The 14943-nt window shown below is 31.0% G+C and overlaps 4 protein-coding genes across 4 annotated transcripts; 2 read left to right on the top strand and 2 right to left on the bottom strand.

The window, feature by feature from the left end:
• Positions 1 to 273: 273 nt before the first annotated feature.
• Positions 274 to 1222, top strand: BO66DRAFT_425643 (DUF1761 domain-containing protein; the record flags this gene model as incomplete). The annotated part of the gene is made up of 3 exons (XM_025650243.1): positions 274 to 324; positions 739 to 1026; positions 1088 to 1222. 3 exons carry the CDS (start codon positions 274 to 276, stop codon positions 1220 to 1222), a joined length of 474 nt encoding a protein of 157 aa, XP_025508496.1.
• Positions 1223 to 1804: 582 nt separating this feature from the next.
• On the bottom strand, positions 1805 to 2487 carry BO66DRAFT_312716 (putative NADH-ubiquinone oxidoreductase 21 kDa subunit; the record flags this gene model as incomplete). The annotated part of the gene is made up of 3 exons (XM_025643364.1): positions 1805 to 1829; positions 1880 to 2373; positions 2428 to 2487. 3 exons carry the CDS (start codon positions 2485 to 2487, stop codon positions 1805 to 1807), a joined length of 579 nt encoding a protein of 192 aa, XP_025508495.1.
• A 546-nt stretch (positions 2488 to 3033) lies between these two features.
• On the bottom strand, positions 3034 to 4061 carry BO66DRAFT_388147 (thioredoxin peroxidase DOT5). Its single transcript, XM_025646480.1, has 2 exons — positions 3628 to 4061; positions 3034 to 3451 (listed from the first exon to the last, which is right to left on the bottom strand). Exons 1-2 carry the CDS (start codon positions 3935 to 3937, stop codon positions 3120 to 3122), a joined length of 642 nt encoding a protein of 213 aa, XP_025508494.1. The 5' UTR covers positions 3938 to 4061; the 3' UTR covers positions 3034 to 3119.
• Positions 4062 to 13365: 9304 nt separating this feature from the next.
• BO66DRAFT_113128 (putative mitochondrial protein sorting (Msf1)) lies at positions 13366 to 14456 on the top strand. Its single transcript, XM_025641841.1, has 2 exons — positions 13366 to 13614; positions 13686 to 14456. Exons 1-2 carry the CDS (start codon positions 13462 to 13464, stop codon positions 14097 to 14099), a joined length of 567 nt encoding a protein of 188 aa, XP_025508493.1. The 5' UTR covers positions 13366 to 13461; the 3' UTR covers positions 14100 to 14456.
• Positions 14457 to 14943: the final 487 nt, after the last annotated feature.

Genomic DNA, 14943 nt, shown 5'->3' with positions numbered 1-14943 from the left:
CCCCTCGAACTTGGAAGGCTTTCTCCTTGCTACCTTTGGTTGGCCAACATATAGTCACGTGTGGGCGACAGAATTGAATGGCAGTGTCCAGCTAGCCTCAACGCCATCCAGAAAACCTCAACCGATCCATAGCAACTATCAGCTCAGTCTAGTGACTACTAGGTAGTAGTCAATCATGGATGCTGTAGTTACGTGCCCGCAGTACCCAATACCACCATGTCAAACTACTCCAGCTCTGTCGAGTAGAACACGAGATGACGTCACAATAGAAAAATGGCCGCTCAGTTACCTACCTACTTGAGTAGCTACGGAGGGTACTACCTAGTAGTTTTATCCACTATGCCCAAGGTGGTGCTAACCTATCATCTCTGACCAGGTTCCATCCCTCTCATAAGTGTCTTTTGCTCATGACGACGTCACTGCTCACTTCGTCACTGGTCTCTTACCAGAATGACGGCAACGGCATGTGACCCCTTCGGATCTGGGGAGCTTCATAAAGCGACGTTATCCCCTTTATTCTATCATTGTCAAATCAATTACCATCAGCATCAAAGACTACAGATACTCGTTCTCTGAAGACGATCCCGAAGCGCACCACAGCCAGCGAAATGACGACCCTCAATTGTGAGTGTTTTCCTTGAGGTTATACCCCATCCCATTCCACCCTGGCAACTTCACAAAGACTTATTGCTCGAGCCTTATTCTAACCTAGAACCATTAGACTTGCCATCCGTGAAGCCGTCCGCAATCGCAGTCGGCGCGATCTTCACGCACACTGCCTCACTAGGCATTCTCGCCCCAGTCTTTGGCGATACTTACCATCGTGCCCAAGCTGCCAATTCAAAGGAAGAGTTCTTCAAGTCTAAGGAGGCTGCTGGTGCTGCAGCGGCCTGGGGTAGCTCTCTGTTTGGCAGTGCTGTACAGACCTACGGCGTGGCGGCATTGATCAATGCAACGGGGACCCTTAGTTATAAGGGTGCAGCCTATCTGGGAAGTTTGATCTTTATGGCCAGTGCAGCTCCAAGTGTAAGTCTATTGATGACATCGCATGCTACGACTTTGGTCTAATTGATTGTGATCGTTCCAGGTCATCAGCCAGATCTTCACAGAGAAACGCCCCCTCGACACAGTGGCAGTGGGCGCTGTCGGCAGGGTCTTTGAGACCGTAGGACTCAGTCTATTCCTTACCTGGTGGGGCACGCGTACCAACCCTTTCGCGTGAGGAATAAATGGGGATGAGACTCAGTACCACATTTGATTCTTGTGTCTTTGCGTTATGTGCAGTTGAATAAGATACGATATTGTTCTAGCTTCAAGAATAATCAAATTTCCGTAATCATCAAATTGGCTTGGCGAAACCGACTTTTCTGGAACTTGTAATCGTTGGTAAATTGTTTTCGAAGCGTTAGAAAAGCCCAGGGTAATGTTTGATGACCTGGGCAAACAAGGCAACGATATTATGTTACCCTAGTTCCGAATCGTGACCTGATTTTAACCGAGGATCTCGACCGATTCGAACGGCATTGGGGGCAATTATCTGAACCTGAAGCTACAGTTCGGAGAGCCACTTGCTCCGTGCAGCAAGTAGCTAACGGTTCGAAGTTCAGCTACCTGTGGCCCCCGAGCGCGCTTTCTCATATACACTCCAAGTTACGCAAATATTGAAATATCCAACACGCGACCTTGCTCACATCACTGGGTTACATCCGTTACAACTGTTGACTTGAAGTTGTATGAGGAAGCCCGAAGGCGTAAATGGAGACAGACGCTGATAAATAGTGATTGCATGTCTACTTCTGTATAATCAAACAAAAGTGCGACAGGGATACCTTGCAGAGTGTCAGTGATTATTATTAATATAGAGTGAGATAGAACTTACACGCCAGGATAGCCATGTTGATGATCCAGCTGATATTTGGAAGCCGAAGAATTCAAGCTGCAAGGCAAGGGTGGCAAACCATTTGCATTCAAGACACCTCTAGCCCCCTCCTTGTCTTTCCCGAAAAGCCCGGCAAGGCCACGCTCCTCTCCCTGTTGCTTGACCAATACCAACTGTCTTTCACCTGCTTCACCAAGCTCCAGAACTTCCTTTGGTGCTGCCTCACTGCCTACGGTAAGAAGACCAACAACGTCGGCCTGATTCACCGTACTGAGTCTAGGATAGTTTCTCCGAGCATCGCGCTTCCAGTAAGGGTTATCGGCGATGTCACCCGCTGGAACTGTGATAGGGTCGTCATAGGACAGAGGTGGAAGAGATCCTGGAGCCGGCAGGCGGAATTGGGAGTTCAATGGAACGCCAGTAGAGCGACTAGGATCAATGGACAGAAGGCGACGGATACGCTCCCATACGCCAGTCGACTGAACAGTGTATTTCTGAGTAACGCATTAGTGTATATAGAAGTGTATAGTCATTCTTTGACGACCAACCTTGTGAACAGCTATCACATTTGATGCCGACTTGGCCGCTTTAACTATGTCGCGAGCCATGGTGGTTTCTATTGATTATGAGTATGTGAAACTTCAATTAAGTAAAGTCTTCACTGCAAGATGCTGAGACACAGCGCAGCACATGGTCTTTCATACCTCACCTTTTGAGATCTATATTTCCGCAAAGAGTCGTCCCTCTGGGATCGCTGGCTCGCTGTCAGTAGCAATCGAACTGTCCGGCGGAGGCCTTCCCGGGAGGTCGAGTCGTGCGGAACAACAGTATTTCCGAGAGCAACGGATGAATAGCATTGATCTAATTGTAAGCATACCTTGCATCCCGAACCAACTGAAGCTAATTTCTTGGAACAACACTCGAGGAGTCGAGGGGTCCTTGGTTCACAACATTCGGGATCATTATGACTTCCATTTCTGTGATCACACATCTATTCTCCCGTCCAAGCATGATCAAAGCTTCTTTATGCAGTAATTTCAACCTCCCAACTCTGGTCAGTAGCCGGTGAGGAATGGAGTACCAATAGGCTTGTCTAGGGACAAGTACTTTTACGTCTACCAAGGAATATCGCGTGAATACTCCACATCAATTGCCGGCCAATCATCACTTGTTGGAATTGTGTAATACATTCATATCTATCTCCTTCCATTGTGGCAGATCTGCGAGAGAATATGCAGCTCTAAGGACTTTCCCGTTTCTCCTCCTTCGAGGCAATAACGACTTGTCGCGCAGCCTCGACTGTTGCATCGGGACCACCCCTTTGATGTAGGAGAACTTCACCCAGCTTGTTTACAGCGAAGACCCCCCTTGTTGTTCCTTTTGGCGTTTTCTTGAATCCAAGAGCAGCTATAAGTGTATAGGAGGAATTGCACAGGAGAGGAAAAGGCAACTTCTGCTTAGACTTGAAAGTGGTGTTTGCTTTGGGCGAATCCGCTGAAAGACCGTATACTGACATCCCACTTGAAGTTAGGGATTCATAATTGTCACGGAAAAGACAGGCTTGCTTGGTACCTAGGGCAGAGTGAGTCCATAGGAAGAGCTAGTGTGTCATGTCGAGGTAACCAAAAAGCAGAAATAAAACAGAATGACGAAGATAGATGGTACAGTGCATGGATGCATCATGTATGGATTGGGGCAAGCCAAAGGAGCTGGCTGAGAGAACAGAATTGGGTCTCAGTTAAACCTACATCCAGGGGTAGACGCTCTGGGATATGTGAATAACACAACACCGGACTTGCTACTGTCGACGAGATCCTTCAATCTGAGTTTCGTCCCATCATGGTTTTCAAATTCACCACCAAATTGGTTCAAATCGAGGGTCTCTCCAACTTTCGGCGATCCATGGCGGGCATCGCTAGACGCGTCGGCAAGAGAGCCGCCAGCCTTGACTTTTTTAGGCCCTCTCTTCGAGGCTGGGTCGAGATCGAGGATGCGCTTGCTCTTTTGTTCTGTTTCGAGGGGTTGTGTTGTCGCTTTACGCTTCCTCAACTCGACCATTGCGACACTGTGACTTCTTAATAATGTAAATACTGTAAATGTGATGGCGCAAATGAACAAAAATGAGTTGAAATACTTTGAAGGCAGTAGTCTGAGGTTGCAGTTGCACTCTCGCACAAGACAGTAATCAAGCGGTAGGTGAGACTTCGCCGGGCTTTCATCCTTGTCCTTGAGTGCCGTCACTTCGCTAACCCCTACCGGGTAGGTATAGTCAGCCCCAATAAGTAGTCAACAATCATGTTTTCAGAAGTTATTATGACCCGGACAGGTGATAATATAACTATAAATATCAGAATACAGGTTCTTGCAATGCCACAATCTTGCTCTGTACTGTAGTCGAAGAAGTTTCCAGCATATACAGCTTAATCAGAAAGGCATCACGTTAAGAGATCGGTCTTGTGAATCGATATTGTAGAGACTCTACCCCAGGTTTGCTGAAGATAAGAATCATATTTGAAGTAGAATACTTGCTTATCTTAACGCAAACCAGGATTTTCTTGGGCTGTAACCCCTGCTTCGGCCTGTGGTCTTATCATATTTATTTTTGATTAAACCTATTATCATACGCTCTTTGTGTTATGCTTAAGGGGTGCTTAATCTGATGGGGAAGTGTAGCTAGTCGCAAATACCGATAAAGAATAAGCTATATTGTGTGTTTATAGTCCCTTTATCAATAGTTGAGCTAGCACCAGCAGTTCCTGCTCGAACACTTGTGGCACATAGAAGCTACTCAGTAATATGTAGGTGCTGTCCTCGTAGAGGGCCCTGTTGAAGAAATCTGCTGCAAGCTGGGCTTTATGAGAATAGCTTCGACGGGGTCTTGAAGCCAATATGAACCTATGCTAAATAGGCGATACTCGTATAACTAACTATCTAAATCCGAATGACTAAAGCTATTCCAGACGAAGGAATGGTTGTCAGCGTTGCCAAGTAATCCGGCCACGTGATTTCAAAGGCCTTTTGTTCTTGTTCACATGCGGGAACGTAGCTAGTTCAAACAACCAAGTATGTACCTCGCCAGGTCGCCAGATGGGGCTTTTTGGTTTTAGCTACCAGTCCTTTCTAATAAGAAACCAGTTAGTTTCCAAGAAAACTTATATTACAAAATATACTGTAAATTATACAACCTTACTAGGTAGTAAATCTGGTAAGATTTATATATTACTAAAAGCTATACTAAAAATTTTTAGTATCACTAGTAACTTCTAAAAGCTACTTATCTAATAAACTTAAATATGTCAAGAAGCGGGCTGGCGTCTGGTTCTTAGTCTGGCTGGGTGGTAGGAATAACAGCACTGGCTGGGAGAATCTTTATAATAGTCTTTCTGGATTTTTTACTAGCTATTAGATTAGGCTATTCTTAGGTTTATAGACAAGATATAGCTCGAAAAGCTATAAGTAGAATTAGAAATAGACAGAAAATTAAGAAGTTCTATATATTATATATAGAATAGTTAGAAGAAGTAGTAAGATTATTAAAATTAAAAGATAAAATAGATATATTAGATTTATATTATAATAGTATATTTTTTTTAAAGCTAAGTTTTATTGAAATATAGATTATAGCTTATTAAAATTGCAGTAGTAAAAGTTCTTAACTATTTAATAAATATTTTTTATATATTAGACTAATTTAAAAATTAGATTTAAATATTTAATTTATTTTATAATATATATTAGTCGGAAGCATCTGTATTTTTTATAATTTTATATAAAATTAAAAATATTTTTAATCTTCTATTTTTTTAAACTATTAACTTCTATATATAGTAGTAGAAGTTGGTGTTAGTCTAAAACTAGTTTTTTATTAATAAAAATAAATAAACTAATATTAAATATAAAATATATTTTTATATTAGAGAATAAAACTAGTTAATAAATATATAAATTAATAACTTTTTTAATTTTATATAATTTTAGAATATTCTAGTCGAGTTTTTTATTAGATCTTAGTATTTTAATATTATAAATATCTAACTATATTTCTTAATTTTTTTTAAATTATTTTACTAATTTATATTATTTGTTTATTTATTTTATATAATAGATTTAAGTAGTAGATATTTTTATTTTAATAAATTTAATAATAGCTTATATTTTTATAATAAACTAGTCTGCATCTCTAACAACTAAATTATTTAAAATAATAATAGATTTAAAATTTATATAAAAATAAAATCTATAATTTATAAAAAATAGAATAGTTTTAATAATATTAGAGTAAATTATATTTAGTATAAATTTAGCTAAAAAAAGCTACTAGCTTTAATTATTTTATAAATAATTTATATAAACTTAAAGATATTATTTAAATATTATATTAATTTTTTTAGTCTGGCCGTCGGTCTCTAAGTAGTATATTATAAAGAATTTACTAATAATATTAAATTATTAAATTAGATATTTCTAAAATTTAAAAATAAATTAGGATTTTTAATCTAAAAAAATAAATTAGAATAGATTATATAATTTTATATATATTAAATATATATTATTATAACAGTAGTAGTATTAGTAGTTAAATTATAAAAATTTAAATATTTTATTTTTATTAAATAATTAATAATTATTAAAATAATATTATAGTTTTAGCTTTTAAATAAATATATAATAAAGTTTATAAATATATCTTACTTTATTTATTTAGATATTAATAAAAGTTTTAGAATTTTTTATTTTATTTTTTTAGATAAGATTATTTTTTAATAAATATAATAATTTTTTATTTATTATTTTATATATTAGTAGATATTAGATTAGTAGTATTCTCGGACTAAAAGTTTATATATATAAATTTTTTTAAAATATTTAAAAATAGGTTTATTATAGACTAGTCTGATTAGATTAGCTTTAATCTATTTATTATTAGATATTTATAATTAATTTTTATAGAATAAAAAGCTTTTTTTTATATAATATTAGTAATATATTTAAATAACAGTTTTTATCAGTAGTTAAGACTTTTAGTATTTTTTTAATCTACTTATTTTTTTTATATATAATATAGAAAGATTTTTATATTTCGGATAAGAGTTATAAATCTTATTTATTTTTAAATATTATATTTTTTTAAATATATAGAATAAATACTAACTTTATTTTTAATATATTTTTTATATTTTTTTTAGAATTATTTCTTTTTTTTATTATTTTTATTTTTTAATAGGGTCGGGGGTGGTATTAGCAGATAGATAAAATTAATATTTTTTTATTTTAAAACTATTTAATTTTAATATAATAGATATTTTTTTTTAGAAAATCATCTAATCTTCTAGTTAGACTATCGGATTTAATTTTATATTTTCCGAGTTTATAGATAATTTTAAAGTTAAAGTATAATAGAATTTTGGATTATTAGATTTATTAATAATTAAAAAGCTTAATAGATATAAAATATCTTAGATTATAATAATTAATGATTAATTTAAATTAGAAATAATATTTCTTCTAACTTAAAATACTATTTTTTAAAGTAGTAGATAATAATAAGTAGTTTCTTATTATAAATCTTATAATTATATTTAGTAAAAGTATATTTTTTAAAAAAATATATAATAAAATATAATATTTTATTATTACTATACTACAATAAAATATTTTTTAATATATAATTAGAAGTATTAGTTTTTAGAATAATATTATAAGTTTAGTTAAATAATTAGAAAACTAGTATTTTAATAAAAAAGTTTTTAAGCTTATTAAATATTTTTTAGTAATTTATAATTTATATAAATAAAACTTTTTTTTTATTAAATATATAAATAGGGCGGCTAGTTTCAAAAAATTATAAATAAATTAGTAGTAAAAGTTGCTAAAATCTAGAAAAATCTATATATTAGTTATATAGATTAAAATAAACTATTTAGTTATAGTTTTAATCTTTTTTAGATTTATATAAAACTTTTTATAGTTTATAATCAGACTTAGAAACTTGGTTTCGGATATAATAAACTTATATTTAAATAACTTAGTATAAAGTTCTATTTTTTTAATTTTTATAAAATATAATAAATATATTTAAAATATTCTTCGCGGATGCGGTTATAAATTAAAATATTATTTAAATAAATAGTATAAAATATATTAAGATAATTTCTTAGAATATTATTAATATATTATTAGAATATAACAGAGGCTTTAATTAATCTAAATAATATTATAAATATTTTATATAATTTTAAATAGATTTAGAATATTATAAGATATTCTTAATTTTTTTTAATTCTAATATTATTAAATATACTAATAATATTAATCTTTATAAAGTATTTTATTTTTTTTAGATTATTTAAAATTTTTTTTATAAATAAAAGTAGATATCTATTTTTTATAGAAATAGTATTTAAAGTATAGTAGTCGATATAAAATCTTAAGTTTTTTTTAGATTTTTTTATAAATAATATTAAAGAAGTAACTAGTAATAAACTAGAATAAATAAAAAATTTTTTAAATTTTTTAAAAGTTATTTTTTTAAAGCTTATAATATATTTTAAAATATTCTATATAAAGAATTAAATAGTAGGTTTTTTTATTTTTTAGAATAATAATATAATTATATTTTTAGTATAATAGTAGCTTCTCGGCTTTTTTAAAAAAGAAGATATTTTTAAAATTTTTAAATTCTTTAAATAAAATTAGTTTTTTTAGTTTATTAATAAATTTTAAGATTTTATTAATCTAATTTATTATTATTATAAATATCAGATAATTATAGTATATATAGACAGTATATACAGCTAATAAAACTAAATAAATATTTTTTTATTAAGATTTTTAAAAATATAATATTTTTATAATAGGTTTTTACTAGTATATTATATAATATTTTAATTTTTAAAAATTTTAATAAAATATTATAATAATTCTAATAATACTAGCTGATAAATTAAACTATATATATAGATTAACTAGTATAAAAGTTATAGATTTTTAGCTATAAAAAATTAAAAATAATTAAATAATAAATAAAATAAATAATTAGAAAAAATATTTTTTTCAATATAATTATAGATTTTTAGAATTATATAAATATAATAAATAATATAATCTAACTTTTTTTATTAACTATTAAATCTTATAATTATTTTATAAATCTTTAAAAAATATAATAATAACTAGTAGACTTCAGCCCAATTTTAATTTATTATTCTTAAGATAAAGTATTTAGTATTAATTATTATATAAATTAGAACTTTTATATTCTCAGAGTTTAAAATAATAAAAATAACTATTAAATTAGTTTTTTAAAGTTTTTTTTAATAAGAATTTTTTTAAATATAATTTTTAAAATAATATGTAATTATACTAAAAAATCAGTTTATTAGTAATTTAAAATAAGCTTATTTTTTTAGCTGCTTACTTAAATTAGATAAATAAAAATATTCGGGCTATATCAGATAATAGGATTATAAGATTTAAAAAATCTAAAAATAAAACTATTTATTAAAAATTACTTTTATAAAATAGTAGAAAAATAAGCAGTATTTTAAAAATAAGTAAATATAAAAATTAGATAATAATAAATATAAAAAATAGATATAAAGATTTAAAAATAAAAAATAAATAAATATAATTTATAGTATTTTTATATTAGATTTAGAATAATTTCTAATAAAATAGTAGTCTAATTTATAATAAAAGTATTTATAATATTTATAATAGTTAGTTTTTTAATAAAAAGATTAGTAGTATATAATAAATAGATTTATAAAATTATATTTAAGAATAATAAATCTTTATAAATAGTTTTTATTTTAGGATTTAAATTAGTTTCTTAAATTATAAAATATTAAATTAATAAAAGATTTTTAGAATTAGTTATAGACTTCGGTATTATACTATAAGCAGTAATTATTAAAAGTTTAAAAAAATAGATTAAATTATAGTAGTTTCTTTTAAAAGAAATATTAGTTAAAAATATATTTTTAAGATTTCTACTAATATAATTTTTAAATATAAAAAAAAGTATTTAGATATATATATATTTTTTAAACTAAATATTTAAATTTAGTAAAAAATATTATAAAATTATAGAATTCTTATTTTAGTTGGTATAGTTTATTATATACAGTTCTAGTATAATTAAAATTATTAAAAAAATATTTAAATAATTATAAAATATTAATAAAATTATCTAGATTATATTTTTTATTTTTAATATAAAATTAAACTTAAATATATAATATTTTATTTAAACAGCTGGTTTTATATAACTTTCGGATAATAGCAGTAATATATTAGTTAATATTTATATTTATTTTTTTTCAATTTAAAAAATAAATTAGCAGAGATTAAAACAGTTGTTTTTAAACTTATTAAAATTAAATAGATATTTAAAAAAAATAAAAATAGAAAATTTAGGATTAATTAATATAATTATTTTTACTAAAATAGCTGTAATATTTTTAATAATAAATATAAAATTTAAAATATATATAAAAATACTTACTATAAAAGTAGTAATTTAAATAATTTTAGTATATTTATATTAGACTTAATTTTTTTTTATAATAATCTTACGGGTAGTAGTAACTTCGAATAATAACTAGATTATTTTAATTTTTTTCTATTAAGTCTGATTAGATTAAAATATAAATAGAGTTTTTTTTAAAATAAGCTGATTTTAAATCTTTATAATATATATATAAATCTAGTTATAATAATTATATTATTTTTTAGAATATTTATTAATATATTAAATAAATTTTTCTAGATTATTTAATATAGCCGGAGATTACAGGATTACTGGTATTTTATTAGAACTGTTATTTCTAAGAATAAAAATTATATAGTATTAAAAAATAGATTAGTATTTGGTTTTTAGTCTAATTAAATAATAGAAATAATAATACTAGCTAGAAGAATTTTTATAATAATTTTTTTTAGATTTTTTATTAGCTATTAGATTAGGTTATTCTTAGATTTATAAATAAGATATAGCTTAAAAAACTATAAATAGAATCAGAAACAGATAGAAGATTAAGAAGTTTTATATATTATATATAAAACAGTTAGAAGAAGCAGTAAGATTGCTGGGGTCAAGAAGTAGAATAGGTGTATTAGGTCTGTACTGTGATAAAATATAAAATATATTATATATTATTTTTAAGTATCCGCGACTCCAACATCCTATTATTAAAAATATTAGTAGATACTGGTAAAAAATAAAAAAAATTATATAAAAAATTTATATAAAAAATTAAGAAAAATTTATATAAAAATAGACAAAAATATATAAAAAATATATAAAAATATAGAGAAAATATATAGAAAAAATATATAGAAAAAAATATTTAATAAATATAAAAAAATATATAAAAAATATAAAAAATATATATAGAATTCTATATAAAAAATCTATATAAAAATTATATGACAGTTATCAAAAAACATATAAAAATATATATAAAATTCTATATAAAAATCTATATAATTATTCTTTTTAATTATTTCTAATTATTTTTAATTAATTTTAGAAATATTATCATATGTATATATTAATAATTTCTAGTTATTTATATTATTTCTAGTTTTTTATATTATTTCTAATAATTTTTATTATTTCTAGTAATTTATTTATATAATAATACTAATTATATTTTATTTTTCAGCTCGCCAGATGAGTGGCTTCTAAGAGTTACTAATAATACTAAGAATTTTTAATATAATTTTTAATAATATATAGAAATATTTAGACCTCGCCAGATTTATTACCTAGCAAGATTATATTATTCATAATATATTTTAAAATACAAGCTTTTCTTAGTTTATTTTAGTAATTACCAGTAATTTACCTGGCTTTTTAAGCAACCTGGCGATCTGGCGACGTGCGACCCTCAAACAACCTCTGAAGCCTCAAATCGCCGTCAAATGTAATCTGAATTTCAAAGAAAAACACTGCAATCTTTTGGCCTGAGAATGTCATCAATGATTCTTCTATGCTGAGCACTATCTTTTTTCTTGTCATCTTCACAGCGTACATTGCCACCAAAACTATAGAATATATGTTCATTATGGTATTAGAACACCAAAATACAAGGTAACCGAGGCTGCAATCAGCGCGGTTATAGCGTCTGGCTATATGTATTGTGATTCTTGATTACAGGACTTACCGCGACTCGGCTTCAGCTTCTATACTTGAGTTTGTGCTTTTTCTTGCGAAAACTTGTTGCTAACTAGTTGCTTGTGCAGCAAGTAGTGAGCAGACCTGTTAAGGCTGACGACGGCCTTGCTATAAGCTAAATGCAAAGGTTAAGATTACTCTGCAACTATCAAGTGTGAATTCAGAATATAGTAGTGTATAACCCCATCTACTGTGCCAACTATCAAGTGCAAATTCAGGATATAGTAGTGTATACCCCCATCTACTGTGCAAAACCAGAGTAAATGATCTCCTTTGGACAATCATTGAGCTATAGCAGGTGCAAGATGCCGAGATCTGGGTCAAAACAATGATTCTGACGGTTTTACAACCTGTAGAATGACCTATGCATATACAAGAATGAGTGGGGCGCCTTTTGGCCCCCCTTACGCGATCTGTAGTGCTGGGTTCGAGTAGCCTGGGGCCGGCGACAGTACGAGTAAAATGGCTGCAGCAGATGCCGCAGCGGCGGAATAAGACAGTGAAGAGTGTTATGACATATTTTAAAAATGGAAAAAGTTAGATATATATATGAGAAAGATAGCACTTTAATCTCAAAATCTAATCCTCTTAATTAATCAACTTATGTTTGATTAAAAATTAGAATTAGTATATGTCTTTTGTTATCTGTAAAACGAAGTTATTTTGTAAGATGGAGGCTCGACGACCCTTCTCTGACAAGGGATCAATGGCAATGAGTAAGTAACTACGGAGTACTAAGTAGTTATTCAATCTCAACTTGAAACGATGCACCCCCATTCTTTAAGACTTCGTCCTATGTGCCAATAAAGACTAGCCACAAATTCTCCCAGCGGAAATGCTGTTGATGTTCATATAAGCACATGGCCATACATATTTGTTTCGCAGAGCGATCAGAGAGGGGTTGGATGGCAGTGACGTTTGCCTGGGGGCTTTTGCACTTGTGGGCTGCCATCGTTCGCCGTAGTTCACTCACTTCTTTGATCATGCCGGGAAAGCCCGACCCTTGGCGCCACCCGGGGTTAGTCTACGAATGTAAAAATTTCCAACTTCAACAATGTTCTACCGCATATAACTAATTCTTCAGTCATTACAAAGCTGTCGCCACATGCTCTTGTTCCAGTGCCTCTACCGTACCTCATCATCGGAAGGGGATTTTCTTTCTTTTCTTTCTATTTTCTAACTTTTATCTTGATTGATTGGCCTTTGTAGTTATTATCCTTTGCCACCTATTCGTAGTGGTCGGGGTGTTTATTAGAATCTCACCCGCCCTTCTCGCTGTTTGACTGTTGTCGTCGCCGCAGTGTCCTACACACGCTCTTGTGCACTTGATCTCGAAACACGGCCCAATTTTGTCCACTTGAGAACTGGAGTCAAAGTCTGGCCCCGCCGTCTCCTTTCCGTCATGAAGGTCTTTTCTTCATCATGCACATTTGATTATTCGTGGGAGGAGGTATCGACCGCAAACTGGCGCAAGTACTGCCCTTGGAATGACAAGTCCACACATGTCGTGGCAGTAGACACTCTTTCTCGAAGTGTGGATATCCAAACCGGTATAGTATGTGCCTTGGTCCCATTGATCCGGCTTCAGATTGAACCAGTATCACTAATGTCTTGGTCTCGTCTCAGCTGCGCACCGAACGTTTGATCACCTGTAATCAGTCCGTGCCACAATGGGTACTCTCACTATTTGGAGGCAGCGCTACGTCTCATGTATACGAAGTATCATATGTTGATCCAATTTCCAAAATGGTCACGATGTGCTCGACAAATCTCACGTGGTCGAATGTCCTCAGTGTCAGGGAAACCGTTGTCTACCAACCATCACTGCTGGATCCATCTTCAAGTACACAGTTCAGCCAAGAAGCGAAGATTACCGCTCTTTGTGGGGGTTGGCAGAAAATCAAGAACAAAGTCGAGGAGGCCAGTGTTGAACGCTTTAGTCAGAACGCGAAGCGAGGCCGAGAAGGATTTGAAGCTGTTCTGGAAATGAGTCGACGAGTCTTCAGTGAACAACGCGAGCACGACAAAAACCAACTCTGAATTGAGGTTCTCCTCGGCTTGACACACAGTCTATGGGCACAGCCAACCATTATCTTTTCAAGCGTTTGCATATATATGGCGTTCCTTTGAGTTCTTTCCAGCGTCTCGACTTCAGGGAATCTTTCAGCTCCATTCTTGCGATTTACTCACCGGCCCTACATTTTCAAACCGCTGTCCCACCAGTGTTAGTGCTTGGACTCAAATGCCCACCCGCCATTGCAAAGTGAGCAGCTTATATGGCTTGATGATGCATGACCTTTTCCCTACACAACAAAAGCAATAGAACGCTCTCCGGTCTACATTTCTCTGTGCTATTACAACTACTCATAATTGTCCGTTCTCACAAAGCGCATCCCTATGTATAATAATACAAGAATGAGCGGGGGGGCCTTTGGGCCCCCCCTACACGATCTGTAGTGCTGGGTTTGAGGCGAGTGGCCGGCCCCAGCCTATGGCATAGGGCTTCGGCGACAGTAAAATAGCTGCGGCAGATGCCCCAGCAGCAGAATATCGGAAGCCGGATAAAAATTTTTTTTATATAAGAATAAATAGAGACCCTTTGCCCGCCCCCACAAAATGTATAATGCTGGGTATAAGATAAGTTGCTGATTTCAGTCCACAGTATAAAGCTTCAACAACAGTAAAATAGCTGCTGCAGCTACTCCAGCAATAGAATAAGACAATATTAAAATAAGTGAAAATAAAAGTAAAAATTAATCAAAAATCTTCATTAGATAAAAATAAACAGAAGACTTTTTTGACTTTTTTTTAATATAATTTATAATGCTGGATTTATAGTATAAAACTTTAATAATAGTATAATAGCTGCGGCAGATACTGTTAT

Source organism: Aspergillus aculeatinus, assembly GCF_003184765.1.
Source record: "Aspergillus aculeatinus CBS 121060 unplaced genomic scaffold BO66scaffold_3, whole genome shotgun sequence".
Lineage (NCBI taxonomy): Eukaryota > Fungi > Ascomycota > Eurotiomycetes > Eurotiales > Aspergillaceae > Aspergillus > Aspergillus aculeatinus.
This window is presented reverse-complemented; position numbering and strand designations above follow the sequence as displayed.

Excerpts from the sequence above, each read along its gene's own strand:
- BO66DRAFT_388147 (XM_025646480.1), bottom strand. The coding sequence starts at position 3,937 with ATGGTCGAGTTGAGGAAGCGTAAAGCGACAACACAACCCCTCGAAACA. Across the intron at positions 3,452-3,627 it reads CAGAGCGTCTACCCCTGGAT|GTACCAAGCAAGCCTGTCTT; the intron begins GTAGGTTTAACT and ends ACTCTGCCCTAG.
- BO66DRAFT_113128 (XM_025641841.1), top strand. The coding sequence starts at position 13,462 with ATGAAGGTCTTTTCTTCATCATGCACATTTGATTATTCGTGGGAGGAG. Across the intron at positions 13,615-13,685 it reads TGGATATCCAAACCGGTATA|CTGCGCACCGAACGTTTGAT; the intron begins GTATGTGCCTTG and ends GTCTCGTCTCAG.